This window comes from Bremia lactucae, linkage group LG6, assembly GCF_004359215.1.
Source record: "Bremia lactucae strain SF5 linkage group LG6, whole genome shotgun sequence".
Lineage (NCBI taxonomy): Eukaryota > Oomycota > Peronosporomycetes > Peronosporales > Peronosporaceae > Bremia > Bremia lactucae.
In genome coordinates, this window is record NC_090615.1 from 7,361,718 (window position 1) to 7,379,521 (window position 17,804).

At 45.8% G+C, this 17,804-nt stretch overlaps 2 protein-coding genes across 2 annotated transcripts; both read left to right on the forward strand.

The window, feature by feature from the left end:
- Positions 1-269: 269 nt before the first annotated feature.
- On the forward strand, positions 270-2,183 carry CCR75_000484 (uncharacterized protein; the record flags this gene model as incomplete). The annotated part of the gene is made up of 1 exon (XM_067958591.1): positions 270-2,183. The coding sequence occupies one exon, from the start codon at positions 270-272 to the stop codon at positions 2,181-2,183; it is 1,914 nt and encodes a 637-aa protein (XP_067818276.1).
- Positions 2,184-2,413: 230 nt separating this feature from the next.
- Positions 2,414-5,044, forward strand: CCR75_000485 (uncharacterized protein; the record flags this gene model as incomplete). Its single annotated transcript, XM_067958592.1, has 4 exons — positions 2,414-2,684; positions 2,749-2,814; positions 2,889-4,675; positions 4,756-5,044. 4 exons carry the CDS (start codon positions 2,414-2,416, stop codon positions 4,861-4,863), a joined length of 2,232 nt encoding a protein of 743 aa, XP_067818275.1. The 3' UTR covers positions 4,864-5,044.
- Between the last annotated feature and the right edge of the window lie 12,760 nt (positions 5,045-17,804).

Here is a 17,804-nt window from a genome sequence, read left to right on the forward strand (position 1 = left end):
AACTCGCGAGTTTTTTACATCTGACTCTTATGCGGCTAAAGGCACAGTGCCGCACAAGCTCAAAATAACGACTCCTACAGTTTGCCTTGTCACGTGATCAACCTCGTTTTGAATTGATAGTGGCAAGTAAGTGGACTGCTATTGATTCCGGCAAGAGGGTTACGCAAGACTTTGGTGCAGGGAACAATAGAGCTGTTTTTATCGAACCTTCAGCGCAGATTCCAGGAAAGTTGCGCTGGCGTGACGCTTCGGGCTCCGGAGGCTGGACAATGCAGGTCCACCGACGGTGGCTCAGATTCGTGCTGGTGGTACTGCTCATGAATTCACAGGCCAATGCACAGATTTTTGCAGTGCAAAGTCGCGATGGGGATCCAGAAACGGTCTTGAATTTTAAAGAGGATCTCAATAATGGACGTGTTCCAACGTTGGCGACGCAACGACCAGAACGGCCATGGTTGCTTGACCAGAATGCATCGTCGGACTCGTCGGAACCAGCAGAGCCCTCGACACCGACGCCCGAGGTTTTAAAACCAACCGACGCACCAAGTACACGGGCGCCTTTGACAAGTGCTTCCCCGGGAGTGAATAATAAGGACGTAGATGCTACCGACAAACCTTTACCTGTTAACAAACCCGTCGATCCTGCAAAGCGCGACGCCAATCGAGACAAAGCGACTGGTGTGGTAAAGCCAAAGGACGAGACCACGGAGGTTACGTTTACAAGGTCCCCACTTCTTCAACAGACAGCGCCTGTGTCCGACGCCATCCCCACGGCTGACAGCAATGCTAATTTTGACAAGCCAACCTCCAGTCCTCCAACTGAAGTTGAAATCAAGCCAGAGGAGTCGAAACCCGTGCCAAATGCACCACCGAAATCAATTTCTTTAAAAGTGAGGAAACAAATCATCGATCCCGAGTCTGGATCGGACGACGATGCCAGTGTAGGCTCTAAAAGTGATTTAAACGAGACCCAACAGACTTTGAAACCTCCTACGAAGAAGGATGCCAGTACGATTCAAGAGACTCTCGAATCAAATACAGTCGATTTAAAGACAAGTAAAACAAGTGACAAGACTACGAAACAAGACAATTTATCCGACAATGGTACGGATTCAAAGCAAGAAGCAGATACGTCGCGATCATCTTCGTCGTCTGGATCGCCGTCGGCCGCGGCGTCCGTATTAGCTGATGCAGCATCGAATGCCACGAGTACTGCATCAAATACGTTAATGCTTGGTTTAATGATGGCAGGCGCGATTGCGCTTGTGTTACTGGTCGCCCTCTTTGTATACAAGAAAACCAATCAACTGGTCCAAGACGACGACCCTGGTCTTGAAAGAGGACGTCACGATCACACTCAAGGCGTGGCTCAAGCGTCAACAGTGGCGGCAAATTATCATCAGAATCACAACATGTCGCCAACAGGGTTTAGTGACGACAATTACCCGCCAAATCCTGGCAATAGCCAATTCGATCAGGAGCCTTACGATCACGATGGAGGTCGACTTACGTACAATGATCCAAACCTCGACATGTTGACACCACGAAGCCAAATCGCTTTAGCGCATTCTCAAATGTCCTTGCCACCAATGGCGCAAACAAATTCTTCACACGGTACGAGTCAGTATTCGCAATACTCGTCCCAGTCGTCGTCGTTTTATGGTCAAAGTATGTATAGCTCTGGTCACTCGGGGAATCACTTTCAATCAAAGTATGACAGTCGACATCGAGAGGATCTTGCTTCCGAGGACGAGAGCGATTTTGGGGGCGATTCGATTCAAGATCTGTCGAATGGATGGCATGGAATGGGTCAAAAAGGGTCGAAAAAGACGACAAAGCGACCGGATTTGTCTTTGGACGAGTCGTTTTTTGAACCCAAAGACTCGCGATCGACGTCAGCAAGTGATTATCACGGCCAAACGCGCTTTCAAGCGTCCGGCCAGACAGAATACCGCATGTCCACGGCAGATGAGAGCAGATATATGGGCGACGAGAGTTTTGCGGCCACGAATAGTAATTACGACCAGAGCCACTACAATGGCGACCCGAGTTTTCAAAGCAGCGGCTTTAGCGAGTTTGAGGCATCTGGTGCACCCCGCCGACGAGGGGATAGTAGCAATCATGACGCGTCTTCGTTTTATCGGACCAAAGATTCTCGATTTACGGACGCTTCATACTATTGAGCGACTTACGAGTCCTGACCAATTTTAATGTCCCTCAAAAGTTTGTCCATGGTTGTGTGTAAACCTACGGATGTCTGTCAAAATGGAATTCAAATTAATTTATACTTTTGGCGATTGTATTCCTGTAAATTTGTATTTAAATTGCGAATTTTTCATTGTTCGTGAAAAACAAATTAATATATAGATTGAAAGGTTTTCTTTAAAAAAAATAAAAACAACCGACTGATGTGATGTACACCAAGTGCGTCCGATCTCGTTCCGCAGTGGCAGAGACATCCTCGCCCCTTGGCAGACCTTGCAACTCTTCTTTGGCTCGTTGTTACGCCTCGTGGGGCGCGTTTAGTACGCAAGTGCCAATTCTTTGCAACGTATTGCAAGATTCAGTATCAAACCGCCGAATCTCTCGTGTTGCCACGAGTAGATTTAATACCGAGAACATCACGCTAGAAGACGCGCCATGGCGGACGCGCAGGATGTCCAGACGCTCAAGATGCAAGGCACGTGACATCGTGTGGCCATTTAAAGCACACTCTCTTCCTTTGTGACAATATCGTGTGGTTTGTAGTGGTACGGAAACACGAGAATGACCCGGATCGTCGACGTTCGACTCATTTGCGATTAGAACCGCCACGTACGTGGCCATGTTGCAGTCCTTTTTCGTGCCATGATGCGACTTTAGACACTAATACGCGTTGTAACACGTAGAATCCGATGTCCGATTAGCGAGTTCTTTCCAACGGGCCCGCACATCAGGCGTTCATCGCCTTCTTCGCTCCAATACTAGCAGTATCGGGAGCTATGTACCACCGACAAAGGAGAACGATAGTACTCCTACCGGCAATAATGCGTCTAGCAGCAACGCGATTGTTGAAAACGACAAGCTTTATGACTCGAAAGAAATGCCTTCCGTGCCTGAATCGGTCAAAATAGACGATCATCTCGCTACTGACCAAGTCGAAGACGATCCAGTGCCTTTGTATCTCGAACACACATGGACCCACGTGGTGCTTAAAATGACGGCGTTTACCGAAGAAGATACCGTCACAAGCTTTACGTTTGATGAGAAAGGAGGCGGTATTGGCCAAACTTGTGAGAATATTGCAAGTATACCTGCCGATACACTCCTTGCAGAGACCGACCACGCACGTGTGCTGTATAGTCACGGGCGTTTCTATTTAGTCAATGGCGACCAAGCAAATGGGGACACGTTTGTGCGGTTAAGTCCCGTGGAAACCCAAGCAAATGACGAAAATATGGGCGATCGTATGCAATGGCCTCTCGAGCCTCACGTGGCATTTCGAGTTGGAAAATCGGATTTTCTTGTTACATCGTTTCACGAAGAATTGCCAAGTCTTACGGTCTCGGCATTAAGTGGCAAATTAGCTGGCACGGAGTTTGTGATTACACAAGAAGGTGCAGGAATTGGTCGATCTGCGGAGAATCAAATCCATACAAGTGATGGGGAACTCTCTCGAAAACATGCTGCAATTTGGTTTGATGAATTGACGAATCAATTTTATTTGATTGATTTAAACTCGACGAATGGGACATTTATGAAACTCGTGGGAAGTTATCAAGAACCCTATCGACTGGAAATTGGCGACGATTTACTCGTGGCACAAACGTGTTTAACTGTCAATCGGTTTGACTTTGGAGCGCATGCCGACATGGGCGCTCGTAAACATATGGAAGACGCGCATACGATTATTCAAGACTTGTGTATTGAACCATTAAGTCGTTTGGGATTGCATCCCCAGTCATTCTTTGCTGTCTATGACGGCCATGGCGGTGACGAAGCATCTTCGTTTTTGAGTGACGTGCTCCACCATAGCCTCATTACCGCGTTTTTCATGCACACGAGTGAATTGAAACCTTTACTAACAATGACAATTGAGGAATTGCAATCAATCATCATGAAGCGCTTGACCAATGCGTTTGAACGTACGGATGAAGAATTTTTAAGGACCTCGGATCGTCCGCAAGCTGGAAGCACGGCCACGACAGTCTTTGTGGCGGGCAAGTATCTCTTTGTGGCCAACGTTGGAGACTCGCGCACTGTCTTGAGTCGCAATGGCACAGCTGAACGACTTTCAAATGATCATAAACCCAGTCGAACGGACGAAGCGCAGCGGATTCGAGAGACTGGCGGCTTTGTGATTCACGGACGTATTATGGGCGAATTGGCCGTCTCGCGTGCCTTTGGCGACGCCCCTTTCAAGTCGTTTGATCTCGTCGAGCCTTTGGTCGATGACATTGACACGAAAGCACGGAACGAGTACAATTCGCAGGAATTACCGGTGAATCCCAACGATATTTTAAAAGGTCCATTAGTGATTCCGACGCCAGAGTTTACCGTCACGGAATTAACAGACGAGTGCGAGTTTGTGATGCTCGCAAGTGACGGATTGTATGATGTGTTGAAAGATCAAGAAGCTGTGGATTTTGTTCGTCGAAAACTTGTCGAATTGAAAGATGTGCAACGGGCTGTTGAGGTGTGTGAGTGAGTGGATTGTGCTAGATGATGCTTGTGGTGGATTAATGGCGCGATTCTCTCTCGTTTTTCTTTGTGTAGGCGCTTATTGAGTATGCCATTTTTCATCAGCGGTCGACCGATAATGTGACATGTGTCGTTGTGATGTTTAAAGAGGCGAAAGAAATAGTGTGGCAAAGTTCCTCGTAAACATGAGTCTGAGCGCTAAAAAAGAGGACAAAACATCAATATATAGGATAGGACGGGACAATTACTACTATTGAACGAAAAATTGCCGTATGGGTTTAAAAAGAGTAAAACCACATTTTAGGAAGAGAATTTCTAAACTCACTTCATGCAGTTTTTAGTCAATTTAATTTCTGAATTACAGCGTATCACATTGCATTACATAGATCAACGCCAAACTCTCCGTGCACGATCACCAACTGCGGCGTTATCTGACGGCTTTCCATTGACTTTTTTGCGCGGTTTAGAAAAGTTGGAACCGTCCTAGAACGAAGTGCAAGTAAAGATTTTTTTAAATACAAGAATGCTGGTATCCCATCATGACCCAGACCGTCCCGAAAATTCAAGTAAGCGAAGCCATAAGTGCTTGAACTATCCTTTCCAAGTCACTTTAAAGCAAAGAGCTTGGAAGTTGGAGATAGATAATGGTGCTCAAAACCATGACCTTGTGCATCTTAGTGCATATTCTTCCGTACGCAGGCTTGGGAATACGGCAAGTCAGCAGGTGGTTCGCTTCACAATGCTGTTGTCCCTTCTAGAACAATTTAATAATTGTCTCTCGTTCATCATGGCCAACTAATGAACGTCTTTGAGCGTTACAGGCGTGTGGATGTCGTACGAGTGAGTGCGATGGCCTCACTTGTGGTTCGGTCGTTAGCATGACTGCACAAGACCTCAGTGTGAATACCCAGCACATTGTGGAGTTAGATCCCGACGGCTGTGCACGAGCAAATGCAACATCGAAGGTCCGCTATTGTGACGTGGACATAGTTATTGACGGAAGTGCACAAGCACAGGCAGCGTCGAAGTTCAACCACTCGAATAAGTTAAGAGGTACGAAACAAGGATGCTTTCTTGAAAAGCAACATCCAAGAGAATTTGGAACGCCCGTCTATAAGAGAGAGTGCGAAAGTCCTTGCTCGACTGGAGAGTCGATCGTGAAGGATATCGCTGTGGTAGCGCAACCACAGCTAGAGGATGTTGGGGAGGATATTCACCAAATAATTTCTGAGAGAAGAAGTCCCCGGAAACCTGTGGTCTAAGGTTCCCAGGTACCTTTGGAAATAAGTTCCAAAGAAGAAACTGAGACAATCAATGTCTTAGTAAACAATGGATCAAGTGTAGGCGCTTATACACTTGATCTATTAGCGCCTCCGAAGTTAACTTCGGAGATAACTCGATTGCCAACGCTATAATCGAAACGGTTTTTGCTGATCTGCGTAGTAGTAAAGTCAAGCAGATCTGCCTACTTGTCACAGATGACGACAACGTGGCCAATATTCGGTCGGCAATCGTATTTCTTGAGAACGAACGGATTCTCAATAGCTCATCGATAAACGAAAGTGTCCTGAATGAGAAGATTCGGATTATACGTTTTACGTCCCGATCCTGGGAGTCTTTGAAAACAACCCATATGCATAAAGATTTAGTTGAATTTTAGGATGTCTTCCCTGAATCAGTACCGTGCGAGTTGCCTAACGACAAAGGCACTCGACACGAAATCGACCTTATCCCAGGTTCGAAATACTGTGGTATGAATCAATTGCCGTTGCGTCGTGAACAAGTAATAGCGATCGACAAATTCTTTGCCGAATGCTTAGCAGCGGGCCATGTGAGGGAATCAACTTTCCCACATAGCTCTACAACCTTCTGTGTGCGCAATGCAACAGGAGGTTGGCGGATAGTGCATGCATTCAATAAACTGAATACTGCAACTGTACCGGCTCAAACGCCGATACCACGAAAATATGTAATCATTGATGGCATGTCAAAGAGTACTATCTTTTCGTCAATGAATCTGCTGGATGGATTCTATCAGATCCTTGTGCGTGAACAAGATATTCCGCTCACAGCAGTAATCACCCCCAAGTAGTATGCTATGGGAGTGGCTAGTCATGCCACAGGGGTTTAGTAATGCCCCTGCGACATTTGACAAACGTGTAACCAATCTATTGAGATCGGGGCGGGATTTTGTACCGAGCTATTATGATGACGACTTCGTTCATAGCAGACCCATGAACGGAACGCCGGATGTTGAAGTTCATCGTATCCACGTCCGAAAGGTTCTTACCCTTATGCGTAAGCACAAGTTGCATGCAGAAATGTATATTCGCTGCAAGCGAAATACCTCTTCTTGGGTGCATCGTGGGTAAACACGGTGAATGCCGCGATTCAGAAAAAGATCAAGGCGATCACCGACTGGCTTGTACCAGTCGATGTAAGGGACTAAAACAGTTCCTCGTTTAGCGGCATTTTTGCACAAGTACTCACGTACTTGTGCTAAAATGACAGTATATCTTTCTTCTTTGTTGAAGAAAAAACGTAAAGTTGTCATGGAACCCTGATTGTCAGCTTTCCTTCGATGATATTAAGAAAAGCTGGATGCAATCGCCAATCCTGGCGATTGCAGACCGAGATCGACCTTTTCATGTCGTCCCTGACGCCAGCGATTTTGCATTCGGCTGTGCGTTAACGCAATATGTCACAGACGGCGCAGAGCGCGTCGTCTATTTTCAATCGCGTCAATTTCAACCAGCGAACGCAACTATTTAGTGTATGATAAGGAACTCCTTGCCATGAAATACGCACTGGCTAAGTTAGGGTCTACCTCTTGGAAGATAGACCGTTCATTGAATATACGGACCATGCGTCTTTACGCACGGCCATAAGCAGTCCACACCTCTCGCATAGAATGGCGAGATGGTTGTCTTCCTTTGCGGAGTATAACTTCTCCGTGGAGTATAAATCAAGACGACTAAGCGTTGTCGCTGATGCCCTTTCGCGCCGGCCCTATTTTGAGCTGGCTGCGCAACAGTGACCATAAGATCACTGTTGCAATAATAAGTGTTCCGATGTCAACATTAAATGACGACGTTAGAAGAGCTTAACATGAAGATAAGGCTCTTACAGGGTTGATGGATTACCTAAGAGATCCATCCCAACAATCCTTAGAAGGGTTGTCGAAGTTGTATCGATCCTCAACAGATAGATATACAACGCGCAACGGTTAATTGTATTGTTCAGCCATTGCTGGCGACACACCTCGTGTCATCATCCCTACCCATAATGATCTGCGATTACGCATCATGTATGAGTACCACGATGCACCAAAAAGTGGTCATCGTGGACGGGAGAAGACATTTCTCACGATAAGTTCCGACTTCTACTGGCCACGCCAGTATGTGTTCGTCCACAAGCACATACGTGCTTGAGAAGTTTGTCAACAAGAAACCCCAGTGCTTCATCCCGTGCCCAGTGCTTCATCCCGTGCTCCGTTACATCCTCTGCCTTTTCCGGCAGAGTGCTGGCAGTCCGTATCTATGAACTTCGTCCTCGGATTCTTTGAAGTCACCCATAAGAATAATGGTATTCTTGTTTTTGCTGAGCGTTTAAGCAAGATGGTACATCTTGCTGCCGTCCCGGAGTCGATCACAGCCAAAAGCTGTGCTCGTGGCTTTATTAAAACGATCTTTTACTTGATGGGTTACATTTTGAACTGGTCTCAGATCGAGACCCTCGATCCACGGCGGGATGAGCTCAAGCTTAAAATCTCCGTGCAAAATTTTCATTGCGAATTGTAGCATGAGAATTTCCAGATTCAGCATGAGAATCTGCAGTCGTGAACAAGTCACTACCATCCTCAATACCACTTTCTAATTAACACCCTGCGGCTGAGTTAGTGAGCATTACTGGTTTAAGCTATGCTCTATTATTGATTTTAGTACTACCGCAGCCGCAAACCTGTATAACTAGCCATTGAAGGAGATGGTAACAAAAATACGTTAAGAATGCAAAGGTAAAGGTGAAGTCGTAACAAGGTTTCCGTAGATGAACCTGCGGAAGGATCATTACCACACCTAAAAAACTTCCACGTGAACTGTGGCAAAACTTAGTTGGGAACAAATTAGGCGGCGACTGCAGACTTTATTGTTAGCGGTTGCTGCTAAATGCGTCCCATCATGGCGATCGTTTCGACCTCGGTTGGAATTAGTAGCTAACAGTGTTCAAATCACTTGGATCACATTTAAAAATGTCAACTTCTGATCATCCTGAAACAGATGGTCAGACGGACCGTGCAAACCGTATTCTCTAAGAGATACGTCTCGGACACGTCCACTCTTTTGACAGCTGGAGCGAGTTCTTGCCGATGTAGAATTTGCCATCAACAATTCAGCGCATGCTTCTACAAAGCATACACCATTTTTCGTGAATGGCTTACGACACCCTCGTATCCCTATGCTGTTTGAGAGTAACTCTTATTTAAGGGGGGAGGGACTCGCTCGAGCAAAGAAGCTTTAGCTCTTGCTCATGACTCATTAGCCCTAAGGTTCAATGCGAAGGATACGAATGTTGAGTTTACTAACATTGAAGTGGACAAACTCAGTAATAACAGTTATGCTTTTACTGACTTAGACAACGATGCTGGAAGACTCAGCATCGAAAACAATACTATTAATGATAATGCTCTCAATCGTGAAGAGATGAATATCTCCGCAGTGCGAGCCGGTTGCACTGAAACAAAAATAAAATCGAGTCAGCAGGTGGTTTCCTGCTGGCTAGCGAAGCAGTGGTCCATTTGTACGGGATTCCATCGCTAGTGCGGTGGACCGACAGATACGGAACTCTGACAAAAATGGAAAAGCAAACACACTTAAATTTAAAATTAATGACCTAGTCATACTGTCTACGGTAAACCCACCAAAGCACGTAGTGACGAGTGTAGGCAGTAATAAATTACTGCCCAGGTATATCGGCCCGTTTCGTGTATTACATCGCTAAGGCAATGCATACACGATCGAGCTGCCTCGTAGAATGCGTACGCATCCTACTTTTTTTGCTGGTCGTCTCCGCTCACGCCATCAGTACGAGGCTTCTTCCGATCCGGATTACACCGGAACGGTCAAGGGCATCAGCTAAAGCCTTATGGCTCCCAGCTAAAGACTTATTGTCTCAGAACAGGGTCTATTTCTTTTGAGCAAGACGATCCACTCTTTCCTACAAGAAAGAAAATCTTCTGACGAACAGTCAACAGCTTCTTTTCGTTCGCCAGTTTGTTCAGTCTCAATCTGCGCACAACTTTTTACCTGGTCACGAGAAACATTGTCGACCGTCACCGCTAATGCGCGGCGACGAAATTGCTCGTGGTCAAGATTCCCTCTTAAGGAAAAAAGGGTGTGATTCGAATTACAATGCTGAATCGGGCTCGTCAAACGAGGCGAATCCGATTCCCCCCCCACATCCATTGATGGGTTCGGGTGGTGAGAAGCGCTTTCTTGTTAAAAGATTCTTGAGCCACCGTGAGGCAAAGAGGTTCGAGTGAGTTATCTCGTTCGTTGGCGAGGGTGTCCGCCCTCGCATGATAGTTGGGAACCTCGTTCCTAACTGATATTGGACGTTCCGGGTCTCGTCTTACATTACGACGAGACCCATCCTCCTTGGTAAAAGGTCCAACGGAGAACGAGTGCTTCCCGAGCAAAAAAGTATTGAAGGTTATCGATCCCTTGACGCATCTCGTAAGAGATGAGAGTCCTCCAATGGGGATCTTTGAGGAATATGCTTCCTTAGGGCATTTACCTGCACCCTTAAAACAGCATGGACATGAGTCTCCCCACGAGAGGCAAGAATCCGTGCCTCTCTAAACATAGGGTGCAACTTATAGGGTGCACCGAGTACGGTCCGTTCTGGAACCGTTCACGGAAAGCATTTAGCTTGTCAAGCCAGACCTCACAGCCTATGTTATGTACATTCTATACAAAGGCTGTCCAAGCTCGGAACAAAGGTTTGACATCCTTTGTTCGTTTGCAAGTGTACCACCGATGCCGGTAAAAGGCATTGATGAAGAATTCTGTTTCAACCTCACCAGGCTTGTGAAGCCATGATGAGTCGAATATCGGAATATGATAATCGCCAAGATGGGCTATCGCATCAAGCTTTGCTTGATACCTTCAAACGAACGCTGACAATCAGCATTCCATAACCATTTCGTCTTTTTTCAAGAGACGAGAGAGATGAACTGTCATCTCGGCATAATTGCGAGAGTACTTGTGCAAGTACGCCGCTAAATCAAGGAACTTTCTAAGTCCCTTGACATCGACTGGAACTGGCCAGTCGGTGATTGCCTTGATCTTTTCGGGATTAGGGCGCGCGCCGTGTTTACCGACGATGCACCCAAGAAGTGGTATTTCGCTTTTGATCGTTGGTCACACCAGACCAACGAATGAGGTTTCTCTTAGAAAGTAACCAAGGCCTCATTTCAGGAGCGAACCGCAACGTATTGCGGTCCGTCTCCTGCTGGCGCATGTTAACGTTAACGTCAACTTGGCCCTGGGGGCGATCTCTAGATTCATCCTTTTTTCTGGTGATACAAACTAGCACCACCAGCAGCACTCTTACCTTCGCGACCACGCTATTCCTGGTGACAAACACTAACGTCACCAGAGTTTTGGTCATCGCCCTCGGAGTCATCTGATGATGACTCCCCGCCAAAGAGGTCCGACAAGTTTAACAACCTCGTCACCATGTTTTTGTAGTCACGTTAAGAACCAAAGGCTTAACGGGCTGGGCCCGGTGGGAGAGGTGATCCGGCGGCCTTCCCAGTCACCACTGAGTCGGGCGATGCAGGTGACTTGGACCAGTCACCTACGACTGGTGTAGCGGGTGACGTGTCCCCGTCATCTACATGTCATCAACAGATGACAAACCCCAGTTGTAGCGGGCACTGCCGACTTGTACTCCTTTAGTGCAAGTGGTGCTACACGTCACTTCACGTGCAAAGAAGACTCTCTTCAAAACACTTGCTTCAAAGAGGGTTAAAAGTAAGCTGTGTTTAATATATAATAGGTTCTTCTGTTTCTATCTATCTATTACCAACTTAATTTTATACTAATACAAAACCTGTAATAAATTCTTTTCTATCTCTCTCTTTGCGCGCGGTGGCTGGGATGGTGGCTGGCTGGTAAATCACGCTTCATGCAGCAAAGTAATATGACATCCCATCATTCAGACGTACTCTCGACGATAGAAATACAAATATAAAGGGTGTTTGAAACGTCTCCTACTGTTGAGAATGGAACAGTCGCCTGATATACGTCAGGCGGCTGACTGAGCCTTCGAATGAGAGGGCTCATTCTGATAGACTAGTAAACAGTCACGATGAGGCTGACTGGACTGCGGAGCAAGTAAATATAATGATCTATATCTACCAATGGATAAGCTTTCCGAATTTTATTATTAAAAGTAACATTCTCCAAATATTATCTATCTTTTAGATAATGTATTAATAACAACCTTTAAGTGTTAATTTCATGTAGCGATACACCCCGTTACACCAGTCAACTCCAATGGGAGCAGGAGGTGACATATCCCACGCAGTTGACGCATAAGCGTCTACTGAAACATTTGCCTTACTGACAGCTACACTGATCTGTGCAGCTGCCAGCTTAGCGGCCTCGCGGTCCACGCGCTCAGACTTGTTTGTCGCCATCTTGATCTTGGTCAAAATCAAGAATGCAAATAAAATCGATATTTTGATTAAGATCATATTGCAAACAAAACGGGTTATTTGATTAAATCATAATGCTAATAAAATTGGTATTTAATTCAGAAAAACAATAATGCTAATTACAAGGAAACACTTAATGATCGCCCTGTCACCCTACATCAATCACTGTAGTGACAGTTGATTAAGGGGTGGTGGTGATGTAACGTGGTGTTTCGTTACATAAGTAAATTTCCTACAAGAGAAAATAAGCAAAGAAGTACAAAAAATAACTATCTTTATTAATTTTGACTTAAATAGTTCCAATAATAGCATATTTGATATTCTTTTTGATGCAATTAGACATAAGCTTTATTGATTGGTTGTTTTAAGTCTAAATCAACCACGCCAATCATTTCAACACACGATTGTGCGGTGCGTAAGGAGGCGCCATACTTAGTTAGATATTAATATTATAAGTTCAGTAGTAGATGGAAGATCGTTACGCAGGAAACTAATTCTATTAATATTTCTTCCTAATACTAATCCTTTGAATAACCTTTAGTAGCTTAAGACCCTAAGCTCTTAAAAAAAACTGTGTACGTGAAGCCTAACCTACACTGTTATCAGTGTATGGTCAACTAGTACTTACCAGTAGTATTGAAAGGTGCCCCGTTACAGCTAGCGCTATAGTAATCCTAGGTATTAAAAATAATACGCTCGCAATGTAGGAGTGCACATCTACAGAGGTGGCATCTATTGATTAATTAAAAATATGCTTTATGCTTAATTTTTTATAAATAGAAATTAATTTTCCGTGACGACACTTGTCCTAAGGTCGTTGGGTGAGGTAGCTTAGACGCCCACCAACTACCTCACTGTGCATGAAGGTGTGTGCTTAAGTAGAGCGTTGTTGCTATAGAAGCGCCCGCGTAGTAGTCCTATTCATGACCCGTCTCTCTGAGCGTGTCAGTGAGGATGAGCTTAAAATCAATTGAACTCGTTTCACAGACCTCTCCGAATGTCATCGGGAGGTGGCAGAGCACTTGGCGCAGGGACTTGGGGAACAAGCCCTGGCCAGGCTCTTGGGTAGTCCTCCTGAACAACATGTTGCCCAATTGGAGCAGTTTAAGGCATTTGGGCTTGGGCAGCAAGTGGTCGCGTCCGAGACACAGCCAAGCTGCGTTGGAATTCGTCACTATGACTCAGGATGAGCTTAGGCGTCAGCAGGCTCGGAGCGAGGCTCTCAGCAAAATTGCTGAGATGCTTTCCGCCCGGCCGTTCAAGTTCGACAGAATTGTAGCGCACACGATTTTACACTGGCGGATAGCCGTGGAGCAATGCGATGCGGCGCAGCTTATCAAAGGACGACAGCCGGATGGTGTCGTACGCCATGTCGCATCTGCACGGTAAGGCCTCAGAGTGGGCTTACTCGGCGCTTATGGCGATCATTAAGGCGTTTCCTTTGACTTTAAAAGAAAGATTCGCGCCATGTATCAGCCTCCGGATAACAAAGTATTGCTTCAGGCGCGCTTCTTTGAAGCGCGACAGGCGAAGCGATCCCGGCAAGAATATTTGCTAGAAATGCGCTCGCTGTCAACGTCAATAACTGTGGGTCCGATACCGAAACACAATATGATGCCCTCGTTCATGAATGGAATGCGGCTCGGCCTATCGCGATAGGCCCTTTTTATAAAGACGCCGTCGACGATTGAAGAGGCAATCCAAATTGCCTTAGTTGAAGAGCAATCCTTCAACAGTGCCTCGACGACAGCTTGGCAGACGCCGTTGTCCGAAGGTTGGATGCCACTCCAATGGAATTGGGCAATGCAGACGTTGTCGGCTTAAATTGCGGCAAGGGCGGCCATATGATGGCTTGTTGCCATTCCAGAGTCCCTGCTTGAGCTAAGACGCTCAGCAAGAGGACTTCCTCCCCTAACGGTGATGGCAAGAACCTGCTTGCATAATGTGTGAGTTCTGCATCGACCGCTGAGGGTTAGGGTAATGCAGGAGCGCAGTAGGGGCGGGATGTCCTACTGACCTGGACTCTGAAGCTACCCCTAAGTTTAGAGCTATCGAACAAACAAATAGCATAGTCCCGGACGTCTCGTAATTTTGATTCTCAACCCTGCTGGTCATAGCGCTTGAGTACGAGGCTATGACCATGTCATAACCCTTCTTGTGGATTAGAGTGCATAACAGAATTTTGTAAATCTCGCGACTCTAACACAGAGACTGCGTTGTTTAAGTCGCTTCGCCACGATGGCAAGTGAGAAGAGGCGACTGTTCGTTAATCAACGGCATAGTCGTGAAAATTTGAAAGATTTCAAGTTGAACTCGCCTACAAGTTTATTGACTTACCCTGTAGAGATAAGTTCACGGTGCTAGGTATGGAGAGTCCGTATGACCTTGTTCTAGGCATGCCATGGATGGCAAGACACCAACCATGGATAGACTTGCGATCACGCGCATTTTTTTGACTCTACGCAGGAGATGTGCTCCTTCGAGAGGCCTATGAAGCTGATGTTGTGTTTAACAAATTTGAGGGTGCGTTGACGGGATGTCAAACGTCACCAGGCCCTCCACAGAGCCTAGAGCCTGGTGTAGCTGTTAGTGTCCCGTCAGGAAGTCAGATGACACAAAGCCCCGGATAAGCCCTTAGCGTCGTCTGCAGTGCAAGCAATTTTGCAATCGGCAGCGCGCTTCATAGACGACTTGCCTTGTTCCACAATCACCAGGGCTGACAATTGCATCAAGCTTTGCTTGATACCCTCAAAGGAACGCGTACAATCAGCGTTTCATGACCAATTGACGTTTTTTTACAACAAAGATGAAAGACGTACTGTCAGCTAGGTATAATCGCGGGAGTATGCGCCGCTAAGCCGAGAAATTTTCGAAGTCCTTTTACATCGACTGGCACAGACCAGTCGGTGATCGCTTGATCGCGGGATCAGGGCGCACACAGTGTTTACCCACAATGCACCCAAGAAGTGGTATTTTGCTTTCGGCGAATATCCACTTTTTAAGATTTGCATACAACTTACGCTTTCGCATAAGTGTAAGAACCTTTCGGACTGGTACGATGTACTTCATGTACTTCAACGTCCAAATTCCTGTTCATGAATCTGCTATGAACGAAGACGTCATCAAAATAACTTGGTGCGAAATCCAGCACAGATCTCAACAGATTAGTTTCGCATCTGTTAAATGTCGCAGGAGCATAACTAAGCCCTTGTGGCATAACTAGCTACTCGCATAGCATTCCGCATAGGGCTTATGGCTGTGAACGGGATATCCTGCCCACGCATTACGATTTGAAAAAAACCATCAATCAGATCCATTGGCGAAAAGTAAGTACATCATGTCATACCCCCCCCCCCGGTACGGATTCAGGGAATACATCCTTGAATTCGATCAAATCCTTATAGAAAGAAATTATCTTTAAAGACTCCCATGATTAAAACGTAAAACGTTCAATCCGAGTCTTCTCATTGAAGACATTTTATGCTATCGATGACCCGCTGAGAATCACTTCGTTCTCAGGAAATACTATTTTCGACCGACTAACGATTACGTACTTGTCATCGGTGACAAGTAAGCAGATCTGCTTGACTTTGCCACTACGCAGATCACGCAAGAACTATCCCGGTTCTAGCGTTGGTAATTGAGTTATCTCCGAAGTTAATTTGGAGGTGCTATCAGACCAAGTGTATAAGCGCCTACTGTTGATCCAGTTATACTAAGACATTTATGTCTCAGTTTCCGTTTTGAAACTAATTGCTAACGGTACATGGGAACCTTTGACCACAGGTTTCTGGAAACTTATTCCCGCAGAATCTTGGGCACCTATTCCCTCCAGATTTATTTGGGGAGTATCCAACCCAACTGCCTTTAGCTGTGGTTGCCCAACCACAGCGAGATTCTCTACGATCGACTCTCTAGTCGACTTAGGACTTTCGCACTGTCTCTTACAGACAGGCGTCTTAAATTTTCTTGGGTATTCCTAACGAACTTGAGCCTGCATTCTTCTAGCGATTGGCGTCGAATGCAATTGTTCGATGCCCCACAATCGAGTAGGGGCTTTAGTAGCAATTTATTTGCCACTATACTTTTCAAGGTGATGAGATTAACCTCATCATTAGGGGCAGTTACACACAATGTTTGTGTGTGAGGAGCAATTTCTTCAAAGGCCTGCAATTTCTTTGACGTTGCTGGATCAGTCGGACGCCCGCACCTACTGACCCACATAGCCCTTGCGATTTCACAACAGCGTCGGATCCGCGTCATGCAGTTCCTAGCGGGTGGTCGATAGTTTCGCTCAGTGTTTCTGGGATCCAGGAGCTCAGCTCGAGCCCTAAATTCGGCACGTGACGGCTAAAGTGTTTGCCTGAGCCGACCTCATTCGACGCAAAAACCAATTTGTCTTGAAGCTTGAGCCCTAAAGCCCAAGATATGGCTCGTCCGGCTGCAGAAAGCTTCAATGGCGTCCTTTAATTTGACGAACCATCTTAAAAGGGAGTCGCTTATGACTGCAACAAACTTAGAAATTTCTATCTTTAAGCTTTCGGGTCGACGCGGAAGCGTCGGCCTCCTAGCAGCATGTAAATGCTGCAGTCTCAACAGCACCAACTGTTGAGCACCCTGTTCATTCAACACCTCCGCGTATTGAGAGCCTTTCTGGTGAAGCAAAGCTACTTTTTCTCGGTCGCGTCGAGTTCATGTTGCATCTACTCGGCTCTATGGCCGCATGTTGTTCATCTGTGTTCAGAGTGAACAGCATGGTGCGGATAGCCTACGACCAAACTAATGCGTCCGATCGCTCGCCGTTAAAGGTCACTCAAATGAAAGTGAACCTTTCAAGCGTTGCCTGATAGCCTTCTTGAGAATCTTGGAATCTCCCTTCTTATTCATCCAGCATGTTTATGCTGGAATGAACGTGCGTGGGCCGTTGAACGGACTACGAAGTGTAACGGGGCACCCTTTGCTAGTACTGATAACAATACTGGTCAACCTACAATGATTACAGTAAAGCTGCGGCGCCTCGACAACTTCCCGTACACGGCGTGCAGAGGAAGGTTCTAAGTAGCTAAGAAGTCTTAGCTACTAAAGGTAAATTCTAAGGCTTTAGAATAGAGAAAAAGTAAAACTGTATTAATATATTAAGTTCCTACGTAACGATCTTCTATCCGCTACTGACTTTATTATATTGATAACAAACTATGTATGGCGCTTACTTGCGGACCACACAATAGTGTCTTACAACGATTTTCGGGGTTGAGTTTAACTTAAATCAACCAATCTATAGAACTAATGTCTTATGGCGTCAATATTACCAAATTTGGTAATTGGAATTATTCAGTCAAAATTGGTACAGATAATAATTTTGTACTTCTTATTTATTTCCTCTCATAGGATATAATATTAATTA